A 12,919-nucleotide genomic window follows, 5' to 3' on the forward strand; every position below is an offset into this window, starting at 1 on the left:
ACTGATTACAACTCAAAACTACCAGCATACCAGCAAAAAAAGTATTCAATTATTTCATTTATTTTATCTATAAACAGATTAAGTTGTTCCTTTTCAAACAAGATACAACACTAATGTGAATTTTGTTTTGAAACTGTGTCCCTCTGCCCCTAAATCTTAGCTGGAACACTGCAAACTACACAACAATTCAAATACATGTGTATGACACATGCACAAAGACAATTTGGTGTTATCTGATCCAAATTAACATTACAAATGACAAAGTATTACAGCCGATTGCATTGAGTGTGTAGGTAAAGGTAGAATCTTTGATTAGCTTACTTGCTAGCTGAACCGTGAAGTCATTATTAGGTAAGGTATACTACCCTCCTTTCGAAGTAGCCTAGTCCTACAGACAGATAGATTGGTTATCTGTCGGACTAGTCTACTCTTAAAGGAGGGTAGTTTACCTAACCTAATAATGACTTCACGGTTCAGCTAGCAAGCAAGCTAACCACAGATATTATCTTTACCTACACACTCAATGCAATCAGCTGTAAAATACAAGCCATAATAAAACATTAACAAGATAACCGGCATTACCTCATTTTATCTCACATTAATTTCCTGATATTTAACAGAAAATTCCATCAAGTACAACTGACATATTTAACATCTTTTGTCAATATAGACATTCACAGATGACAGAATTCCAGTTTTACAATATAAAATCTAAATCCAAAATAGTTTGGTTCATTGACAAAATAGAAAAGGAAGGTGAACTATAAGCACTACTGAAATAACTTACCCTCCACCATTCTACAGCTATCAAAGGACTGGGTATAGCCATAAATCTTTTGGGGTGTCTGAATTTTCTACCACTTTCACCTGGAAAACAATCATAAAATGAACATGTACATTGCACAACTGCTAAAAGACATATTTTGAATTTGCCTTTACAGCAGATTGCATTGAGTGTGTAGGTAAAGGTAATATCTGTGGTTAGCTTGCTTGCTAGCTGAACCGTGAAGTCATTATTAGGTTAGGTAAACTACCCTCTTTTAAGAGTAGACTAGTCCGACAGATAACCAATCTATCTGTCTGTAGGACTAGGCTACTTCAAAAGGAGGGTAGTTTACCTAACCTCATAATGACATCACAGTTCAGCTAGCAAACAAGCTAGTCAAAGATATTACCTTTACCTACACACTCAATGCATTCTGCTGTAATAAAAAAGATTGTAAACATTTCAACATTTTTTTTTATCCTGGAGTCAGTCAATATCATCTGCAGATCAATAAGAACGTCTGGAAATGTTATTTTAAACAGTTATTCATGTACATGTTTATTATTGATTAACATTTTTTAAAATTCTATTTTCAAATTAACTCTAATCTGTGAATGGAAAATTGGGGTTATTCTGGATTATTTTTTAATGAGAAAAATAAGCTAAGGCAAAATATTATTGATCTGAAATAAAAAAAAAGATAGTATAATATTTCAAGAATGCATTCAGCAGAGTTTGGTTGAAATATATTAACTACTTACTGTTACTGTGTGGCAGATCCACGTAATCTATCTCTTTCCTCAGAGTTTCGTACGTTGTAATGACAATATCTTGTCTGGCCAGGGTATCAGGTTGTATAAATCCTTGTTTATGTACTCCAGTATATACCTGTAAATGACCAAAAAACATTTTATCAGTGAACTACCGTATACGGCCGTGTATTGTCCGCATTTGTGTATAGTCCGCACCCCCTTTCCATCCCCAAATATCGCGGAAAAAGTCTAGTTCGCTTGTATAGTCCGCAACAACTTTTGACAAGATCGGGTCCGCGAACAATGACGGAAACTGCCGAATTTGCGGTATTTTTATATTATTTTTTTTTGGTTTATGGCGAGATCGGCAAGATAGTAAGTATTGTTGTTAAAAAGATCGATAGTTAGTATAAACTTATGAATAGTTTTTGAATGGGATCTTTAAAGATATGTTTTTAATCTTTTTTAAAGACCGGCAAGAAAGTAATCATTGTTGTTAAAAGATCGATAATTAATATAAAATTATGATAAGTTTGTGAAAGAGAACTTTAAAGATATGTATTTAATCTATTTTAACAGTCTTCAAAAGATTTGTTTATTTGCTCAATTAAATCTTCTTTCAGAATATCATTCTTTACTAATTGATTTAAAGTCCCAAACAATGAAAGTAAGAACTGTATGCATGTAATTAATGTTGATTAATTCAATCATGTACATTTAACTATCGGCTTATCACTTTTGATATCATTGTAAGTCGTAGCTTGCCCAAGCCAATAAACTTTTCAACATTCTAAAAATAAATATTTGGTATGCTATTAAACAAAAGAAAATTAAAGATCAAACATTTAAGATCAAAAATGAATTCAACTCAGACTGTAAAAACCAAGCTTATCCCTTTTGGTATATAAAGAAATGTTAAATTTTAACTATCATACCTTCGAATTGTCATTACCAGACGATGGGTAAAATACGTCAGTCCTTCACCGTTAAAGAAAAACTTAAAGTTGTCGCATATGCTGAAGCCCACGGCAACCGTGCCGCTGGTAGAGAGTATACCATTGATGAGAAAAATGTCCGTAATTGGAGAAAACTTAAAGAACGTTTGCAAAAAATGCCAAAATCAAAAAAAGCCAACAGGGGTAGTGCCCCTCACTTCCCTGATCTTGAAAAAGCCCTGATGCCCTGGGTAACAGATCGTAGACAACAAGGCTTTGCCCTATCTACAACAGAGTTGCGTCTAAAAGCAATTCATTTATCAAAATCAATGCCAGATCACAAAAACTTCAGAGGCTCCATAGACTGGTGTTATGGGTTTTTACGACGTCATGATTTATCAATCCGTCGTCGTACGCATATTTCTCAAAAACTTCCAGCTGACTACGAAGATAAACTTCTAGAATTTCAGAAATATATAATAAAATTACGGAAGAAAAATAATTATCTTTTGTCACAGATAGGCAATGCAGATCAAACTCCTCTCACGTTTGATTTGCCGGCTGATACAACTATTGACCATAAAGGTACATCAACCGTAAATATTAGAACAACTGGCAATGAAAAAAATCGGTTTACCGTAATGTTAGCATGCACAGCAGACGGAGGAAAGCTTCCACCTTACGTTGTATTTAAAAGAAAAACCATGCCAAAGATACCTTTCCCTAAAGGTCTAATAGTACAGGTGCACCCAAATGGTTGGTTTGATGACCGCATTACAAAAGATTGGGTGACCCGAGTGTGGGGTAGGCGACCCGGTGCCGGACGCAGTCGTAGTATGCTAGTGTTAGATGCCTTTAGATGCCACAGGTCGGAGGAAGTAAAGACAATCATGAAGGACGAGCATAAATCAGATCTTGCCATTATACCGGGTGGTATGACAAGTATTTTACAACCCCTTGACGTAAGCATAAACAAGCCGATGAAGGTCGCACTTCGACAGAAATGGAATGCCTGGATCAGCGGAGATGACCATTCATTCACCAACACTGGTAGAATGCGCAAGCCAGAAATGCCAGTCATCTGTTCCTGGATAGTAGAGGCATGGGAGGAACTTGACCCTCAAATCATCATCAGATCCTTCAAGAAATGCACAATTTCTAATGCCCTTGATGGATCCGAAGACGACATGGTATGGGAAGAACACGTCCAAGCTTCCACTCCACCAACAGAAGATGAAGGTGAAGAAGATGAAGAACTAGAAGATGACAGAGACATCTATTACTATGATGAAGATGAAGATGACGACATGCCACTGGCTGCCTTGAGAGACATCTTTGCCATATTCCGTGAAGAAGACGAAGAATCTTTTGATGGTTTTTAATCATTAAAACATTTTAGTGCTATTGTGACATTAAGCTAGATTGTATTATCATAACTTTAATAGTGCATTATATTATATTACAAATTGTCTGATCTAATTATAAACTTTAATAGTGCATCATATTCTGATATACCTTTGTATTGTTATGTTTGATGTTTAAAAAAATTGATTAGACCTCATTAAAATATTTTAACTCTTTAATCTTATCATTTCTTTTTATTGATTTGAAGAACTGCCGGAGGTTATTGTATTACATTCATCACTTGTCAAAAGTTGACATGGTTATTTAATTGCTTTACACACAAACCCGTAAACTCATTCATGCAAGACGACACACCTGCACAATATGACCTTTCACCTGGAAATATAGTTTCGTATGAAAAATTCCATTACTTTCCGGTTTACACTTTCAGTGTTTATGGTTACGATTTACAATTAAAAAATATCAGTTCTTGATTTATTTACGCCGATAAGTTCGAGTTATACACAAAAAGTCGGAATACGAAAATTGTTGATACTTTACTTCCACACTTTCAAAATGGCGCATCGTGGTCTACTTGTTACACACGCGAATAACATTAAACAAAATCATCGATCTTGGGAAGATTTTACTTGGTTTCAACTTGACTATTATGATTTTATGATTCAAGGTTGCATCGTTCATTGATATTCAGGATTCAGGTACACAGTTAAGATGGAATGACACAAATTTTACCAAATCCGAAACATACCGGACATTTATCAAAGGCTGAATTTTATGCAAATTACTAAGTCAACATTGTTAAATTGTTAATTTTATTATTTTATTATACAAAGAGTAATCAAAGATACAGTATAACATTGACAACACATGAAATTTCTGTTTACTTGTCGGACGTTGGTCAAACCTGGTTCAATATCGTATCCCAACACTGGAAAAAAATGTCATGAAATCCTATAGTACTGCATAGTCCGCACCCCTTCCATCAATTTCATTCCCAGGGTAAAAAACCGCGGACTATACAAGCCTTTCTACGGTAATTGTTTTTGAAAACTGAAGTACAAGTGCTATAATTCTTTACCAGAAAGTGTACATAACTGTATTATAATTTATGAGGTATACATGTGAATATCATCAGAAGTTGTGTACATGTATGTAATCAAGTGCATATTTGTCACATTTGCTTCAGAAAAAATTTATGACACAAATCGTTTCAAATCTTTTTTAAACATCTTTCCCTGCTGTAATGTGGTTTTCTTACTAAAACATGTAACTTATAATGCTGTCCAAAAAAAAAATTAAATCCCTACTTACCTACCCAACCCTTCAAGGCATGGGTTGGCAACATAAAACAAAGAATTTCTGAAGGGTGGCCAAATATAGTAAGAAAGATGTCAAACTGTATAAATTTCCCATTTTTACTTTTAGTTTTTTGTCTTTTTCATCTATGTGTTGGCTTGATTAACTTTATTGCCTTGTCTGTTATATTTTATATTCTTGTATTTCATGAGGGCTTCAGGGAATATTATTTGTACAGCTAAGTGTGTTCCCTAGCCTCTATAAATAAAGATTTATCAGAATTACCACGAAATGCCACAGTAAAAGATCTTAAAATGGCAGGTACTGTAAATTCAGAAATGTGTGCATGTATAAAATATTATTGCAATTAATGAATAAAGGAAAAAAAGATTACTGTAAATTCAGAAATTATTGCATGCATTTATTATTGCAATTTTGTCATTTGAGTTTAAAATGTGATTTTAATTTTTGCGATATTGGGAAAAAATCCTGTTGAATTCATATAAAAAATTTCAAAATGTGAGTTTAAATTATTGCGATTATAACCCTGTCGCATTTTTCGCAATAATAAAAACATCGCAATAATTTCTGAATTCACAGTAATATTCACAATTTCAGGAAATGTGCACTGCATGCAAATAATGCTATCAAAATTTAGAATGCATGTTTTCATTTTTTGCAATTTTTGCAATGAAAAAAAAAAATTAGCAAAACATTTCTGAATTTACAGTAGTGAATAAATATGTGAATATGTTCAATAAGGTGAAAAAAAATAATGGTAAAATGCTTCTGGAAAACAAGTCAGCAGAATATAAACCTTTTTTTCAAGTCCTTTCAATGCTATTTGGTAAATTCTACAAGAGGGACCAAGTTATTATAAAGGGAAATAACTTACAAAAACTTTTAATGTTTGATCATGGATATGTTTCAAGATCTCATCCACCCATTGATGACAGATTGATGAAGGGGAGATAATCAAAGTGGCACATGACTTCAGTGGCTTCTGGAAAAAACAAAAACTCAATTTAAATTAAATAGTTAGCATAAAATGAATATAAAATTAATAAAAATTATAATGAAAAATAAATATAAAGTTATACAAGATTTATTACAAATATGCTGTTTCCCATAATAACTTCAAACGGAATACTACGGAATGTACAGTTTGTCAAAATATGAAGCGATATGTTAGTTTTGCTTTTTCAATTTACAATGTATTTTACCTTTAGTATTCCATACACCAAGTATAGCTGACCTAGCCTATTACTATTAGTATTTTAAAAACAGACCAAAACACAAAAACTTACCAATGAACCATGAAAATGAGGTCAAGGTCAGTGACAGTTACAATGAGATTATGATGCTACTCACGGGGACAAATATTACAAGTAAACAAATGAATGTAATCTGATTGATTCTTGTTTCTGAAACATAGCTATTTATTTTCTACAGTTGATTTATATTTTTATATTTATATTTCTTACTAAAATATGCATAAACTAAAGCATATCTTTACATTTTTCATGGTGTATTCTTTAATGAAATGCATATTTTTTATATCTATCATGCATATTCTTTATAAAACTAAATGTGAATAAGTAAATACATAAAATATGAATTAACTAATATAAATAAGTGACTTCATACTCTTAAATGTGTTGTTATTTTCAGCTTTCCATAGGTTCGGACAGTTTTGCTCGATAGCAAACTTGTGAAAAATTATTTTAGAAACATGTTGCATTGTACATGTATGAAAATCAGTATCCTCCTTTTCTTTAGAATTTTTCTGTTTTTTTAAAGATCTGTTATATATACCTTTCCAATAAATTTGAATTCCCTAAATATCATAAAACTTATACTCTAAATTTGTCATTAAAAGTTTTCAACATTTAATCAAGACATACATTTAAAATAGAAAAATAATTAAAGATGGCAGTATCTTAACAGCAAAATTATAAAACACATACATTTCTAACTAAACAGTGAGGACACATGAACTCTGGCCTCGACAGGTCATGAAGGTCAAAGTTCACACATTCTGCATGTTGCCACAGTCCACATTGAATACACTGTATATTGCTTTTGGTGTCTTTTTGTTTAAATGCTTTACTTTCTTTTGTTCCACAGATACATTCAAAAAATTCTTTTGGTCCAACATCTTTGTGACTATCAAAGATATTTTTGTATTCTGTTTCTTCCTCTTTGAGTTCGGTACTTTTCTTTCTGCTTCCTTTCTTTCCCAAATTCAATTTATTAATAGTATTTTTGTCCTCCATAGAGTTTTCACTAGAAATCTCACCATCATTTTTCAATTCACAACCTGGTGTAGATTGGTTACTTTGTTCCTCTTGATCTACATCTAATCCAGTTTCAACTAGTTTATCACATGACACTGATACTTCAGAAGATGTATTAACACAATCCAATGAGCTACCGTTTACAGATTCACTGCGAGACAGTTGATTGTCAACTACTACTTCCTGTGTGGTTAAACAGGAAGTTTTGTCACTACATGTATTTACTACAGTCTGATCACTGATATCTTTAACTGAATCTGAAGAAACAAATGCACCATTGTTAGTATTGTTTGTACTCGGAATGTCTACAGATTGGTCTGTGGCTTCAACTGGTGAACCATTTAATGTCTCTGGATTAACAGATTGAATCTTTTCTCCCTCATCTGTCTTTGTTTCCATCTAAATAAACAAGGCAGAGTATTATCATCTGATACATATTTAAGAACATCCTGGCACTTCAAATTTAGAGGAGGTTGGATTTTCAGGGTTTTACCTCAAACTGTTAAAGATTTTTTATACCCATATCTAATATATGATTGGATGATTTCCAAAATTGATCTCAAACAAAATTCTAGTGATTCAACAAAAAATAAATTGATTTTAAATTTGTACTAAATATATGGTAAAAACTCAGGATTTGTCCCAGCTTCAACTCTATTAAAAAAGATAATCACAGTCTAAAAGTCTGATTTTATAAGAGGCTCATAGGACCATATAACACATAATTACTAAAAAGGTCACACCAAGATTAACTCTGATCCTACATTATCATTCATTGGATAGCATTTTTTGTTGATTTCCTGGGTACAGGGGAACCATGAATTTAAATGTTCACCAAATTGCAAATTTTCTTTGAAATTGTATGCAGACTTCCACAAAACTACGAAATATCCACGAAAATGCAAGTTTTCTTAAATCAACGAAATACCCACAAAAATTAAGGAATCCAGTTTATAAGAATATACAGTACATATTGACAAGTTGATTCAATATCTATACTTGAGCATTTTTATTCTTTGTCATTGGGTTGCTGTCATTATATACATCTTTCCCAAATCTTCTTTTAATCATATTTGCAAATTACTTGAGCATTGTTGTGCTATAAGCATGTACAGGCAAATAGATAAAACATTGACACATATAGATATAAAATGCTTCGCTGAGCACAGCTGGATACGACCGCAGAGGCCCAACCCTGAACAGTTTGGGCGAAAATGGACATAATATTCGTGCTTGATACAGGTCTGAATGTGGATAGTAATTAAATATTTGACACATAATAGGTTTCTGACACCGAATAACTGTAGTCAAAGAACTTAAAATTGGTTATATGATTTGAATTTATATTCAATTTTTTGCTTTTGTGAAATACACTATGCTGTTGCGTATTGACCCCCCCCCCCCCCCTCCTTTTTTTTTGCAAAAAAAAATATTTGAAGAAATTTTCTTTTTAATTTCTGAAAACTGAAATGAAAAAAAAAATTGCCCCTCCACAATTTCTTTCCCCCCTCCCCCACCCTTTTCCAAAAAAAAATTCTTTCCCTCAAGATATGGTCATAATCTTAATTCAAATTTCCAATGGAGTTTGCAACCATAATTACCAATTTAAATACATCATAAAAGTCTTAAATAGATAATTTTTAAGCAGTATAAGGGAGGTAATCCAGCATTGTACAACATTGTACAATTTTGTTTTTGGATTACCTTCCTTACACTGCTTTTAAATTGTCCATTAACTAGGAAACCCTTGTTTTTTCCCCTTTGAGCCATAACCCCCCAAAGCCAATCCTAACCATCCCTTTGTGGTATAATTTCAGAGAGATCCATACACTTAAACACAAGTTATTGTCTGGAAGTTACAAAAAAGCTTATTTTTGGTCCCTTTTTGGCCCCTAATTCCTTAACTGTTGGTACTATAACCCCCAAAATCAATCCCAACCTTCCTTTTGTGGTATTGAACCTTATGGTAAAATTTCATAGAGATCCATTTACTTAAACTAAAGTTATTGTGCGAAAACCAATGTGTCTTTGGACGACAACGACGACGCCAACGTCATACCAATATACGACTGCAAAAACTTTTTGCGGTCGTATAAAAACCAATGGCAAAGATCATTTTACAACTGAAGCCTAGTGCAAGATTCTTTTTGTTAAATTTCTTGTAGGATTTTTTTCACAGCAGGTAATTTTTTTACAAACCAGAACATCATTTTGTCAACCTAACAAAATTGTTAGTATTACAAATGTACATATAGTTCATAAGATTGATCTTAAAAACTCATATAAGCACTATAAAACATGGGGTTTTTTTTTTCATTTAATGGAAATAACCCTTATTTAACGTTTGTAAAAAAAAAAGAAAAAGATAAATTCTGAGCATAAATAAAAGAACAGAGTTCAAATGTTCCCTGCACTGCACATATTTTACCTATTCAAGGGCAATAACTAAAAAAACCTTTTTTTTTGTTCTTTAAAACTTTTTACAAATATCTTAAGAGAACTGAAGGCTTGAGGGGAAATACAATGAAATTTCTAATATAAATAAATATTTCACAGGGCTTAACACCTTTACAAATATTTGATTGGCACTGATTTTCCAACTTGTCCGAAACATTGCTTATATAATGTATAAACCTTTGATATAAATTTGATAAATATCTGGCAAGAATTGTACACATGAGAGCGCTAACAATGCAACTTTCCAAATAATTAATATTTCCATGGGGCTTAACTCTTTTAAAAATAGTTGATTGGCACTGATTTTCAAACTTGTCTGAGACTTGCTGATATAAGCCTATGATATAAGTTTTATAAATATCTGGCAAGAATGTTACGCATGAGAGCGCTAAGAAGACCGGACAGATGTACAAACAGATGCTCTGTATTTCTATGTCCACCGCAATGCGCTGCACGGGGGACAAAAATTGTCACTGTTTTAAATACACACCATGTCAGTCCTAGGATTTAATATAATGCAAGCTAATACTTCAACAGTCTTTCCAAGCCCCATTTCATCAGCCAATATACCGCCTGGAAGTCTTTCTGTAACAGGGAATTTCTTCAATGTTAAACTGTAATGACAAAAATATAGTGGGTGATAACATTCATGTATTTATGTCGTTTTCAATATTCTAAAAGTAAGGAAACATCGAAAGCAACTCTGCCAATTTAACTTAAGCTAAAATAAAAAATAACTTTAGGAAATAGACTCCTTAAAATTTTTCAGAAGTCTGCATTTCATTTAATAGCATTATTAAACGAATATCGCAGATGTTGTCCCGAGTGAAAGATCCTATAATTTTATGTATAATACATATTCTCCAAACAATACTTCCATGAACTAAAATATTTGCTTAAATGTGCATTTGTTAATAGTACCATTTACTATGGAATGTGGTTACTGTTAATACAGATTTTTTTTGCGATGCTCTTATTTAAGGATGTATTCCTCTGACGTTTCAGTCTCGTTGAAATCTCATTCTGGAATTATTTCCAAAACATGTGATACAAGTGGAAAATATCAATGAACTAAAAAAAATATTATAATAAAACTTAACTCTGTGAAAAAATTTGTGAATTTACAATAAGTAGTTTTTGAGTAATAAAATTTTCAAATTTTATAACCAATCAAGTCAGTCTCATTAGCCAAAATGTTGAGAAAATGGGTGAGGGGTACAAGAAATGATTTTACCAGATACATGTACATTCTATATCAAGTTTTTCTTTTCAAATTTCTTAGATATGTATTTTTTCAATCATTTATAACAAAGAAGTTGAAATAATATGCTTTTTGTTCTAAAAAAAGAGAAAAATCCCAAATTTACAAAATTGACAGCATGGTAAATTTGACACGAAAAAGCAACAAAATTTTATATAACTTTCTTATATTAACACCTACCTATAGTTTTTTCAAGTTAAATTTATTCAGATTGGTCCACTTCATCTTTATTGAAAGTATGAAAAAAAAGTTTAATTGTGAAATTGTGATTTTTTTCATGATAATAGCCCAAAAATTGGTAAAAATTGATGAAAAATGGGAAAATCATCAAAATTAAGTACTTTCAAATGGCCGTAGCAAAAAAAGAAGTGCACCATCATATGATTTTTTTCTTCACCAATTATTTTTTTACAGTCATATAAACCCAAAAATCAGGTTAAGAAAAAATGTTTAATTCTAGACATTTTTGGCTCCTCAGAGGTGTACATCCTTAATGCAAAAATTGTGACATGCTAGGATTTTCAAAAATAAAATGCTTCGCTGGGGCGCAGCTTGATACGACCGCAGAGGTCGAACCCTGAACAGTTGGGGCAAGTATGGACACAACATTCAAGCTTGATACAGCTCTGAATTTGGATTGTTATTAAATATTTGACACAGCATAGGTTTCTGACACAGAAAGAATGTGGTCTAAGAACTTGAATTTTTTTAATTTCCCTATTATGGTCCAATGTCCAAAATCAAAATACATGGTTAGATTCAGCATATCAAAGAACCCCATATATTCAATTTTTGTTAAAATCAAACAAAGTTTAGAATTTCCCTATTATGGTCCAATGTCCAAAATCAAAATACATGGTTAGATTCAGCATATCAAAGAACCCCATATATTCAATTTTTGTTAAAATCAAACAAAGTTTAATTTTGGACCCCAACTTGGACAAACTTGAAAACTGGGCCCATAATCAAAAATCTAAACACATGTTTAGATTCAGCATATCAAAGAACCCCTGTAATTAAATTTTTGCTAAAATCAAACTAAGTTTAATTTTGGACCCTTTGGACCTTAATGTAGACCAATTTAAAACACGGGACTTAAAATTAAAAATCTAAATACACGGTTAGATTTGGAATATCAAAGAACCCCAATAATTCAATTTTTGATGAAATCAAACAAAGTTTAATTTTGGACCCTTTTGACCTCAATATGAACCAATTTGATAGCGGGGCCCACAAATAAAAAATCTAAATTCATGGTTAGATTCAGCATATCAAAGAACCCCATATATCATGTATATTCAATTTTTGTTGAAATCAAAAAAAGTTTAATTTTGGACCCCAACTTGGACAAACTTGAAAACTGGGCCCATAACAAAGATCTAAACACATGTTTAGATTCAGCATATCAAAGAACCCCAAGAATTCAATTTTTGTTAAAATCAAACTAAGTTTCATTTTGGACCCTTTGGACCTCAATGAAGACCAATTTAAAAAACGGGACCCAAATTAAAAATCTAAAAACACGGTTAGATTTGGCATATCAAAGAACCCCAATAATTCAATTTTTGATGAAATCAAACAAAGTTTAATTTTGGACCCTTTTGACCTCGATATGAACCAATTTGATAGCGGGGCCTACAAATAAAAAATCTAAATACATGGTTAGATTCAGCATATCAAAGAACCTCATATATTCAATTTTTGTTGAAATCAAACAAAGTTTAAATACTGGACCCTATCTTGGACCAACTTGAAAACTGGGCCCATAATCAAAAATCTAAACACATGTT

General features: G+C 32.1%; 1 protein-coding gene and 1 long non-coding RNA gene across 2 annotated transcripts in view; one reads left to right on the forward strand and one right to left on the reverse strand.

Annotated features, from left to right (window-relative positions):
* Positions 1–12,919, reverse strand: part of LOC127724574 (E3 ubiquitin-protein ligase SHPRH-like) — a 69,682-nt gene that overhangs the window by 39,792 nt on the left and 16,971 nt on the right. The window contains exons 6-10 of the mRNA XM_052231574.1: positions 10,359–10,482; positions 7,082–7,810; positions 6,010–6,117; positions 1,528–1,654; positions 788–867 (exon numbers count right to left, since the gene is read on the reverse strand). Coding sequence (XP_052087534.1) covers positions 788–867; positions 1,528–1,654; positions 6,010–6,117; positions 7,082–7,810; positions 10,359–10,482 — 1,168 coding nt within the window. The remainder of the gene's footprint in view (positions 1–787; positions 868–1,527; positions 1,655–6,009; positions 6,118–7,081; positions 7,811–10,358; positions 10,483–12,919) is intronic.
* The window catches only part of LOC127724626 (uncharacterized), a 42,347-nt gene that overhangs the window by 19,852 nt on the left and 9,576 nt on the right, over positions 1–12,919 (forward strand). The window lies entirely within an intron of this gene.

Source organism: Mytilus californianus, unplaced genomic scaffold, assembly GCF_021869535.1.
Source record: "Mytilus californianus isolate M0D057914Y unplaced genomic scaffold, xbMytCali1.0.p SCAF_14, whole genome shotgun sequence".
NCBI lineage: Eukaryota > Metazoa > Mollusca > Bivalvia > Mytilida > Mytilidae > Mytilus > Mytilus californianus.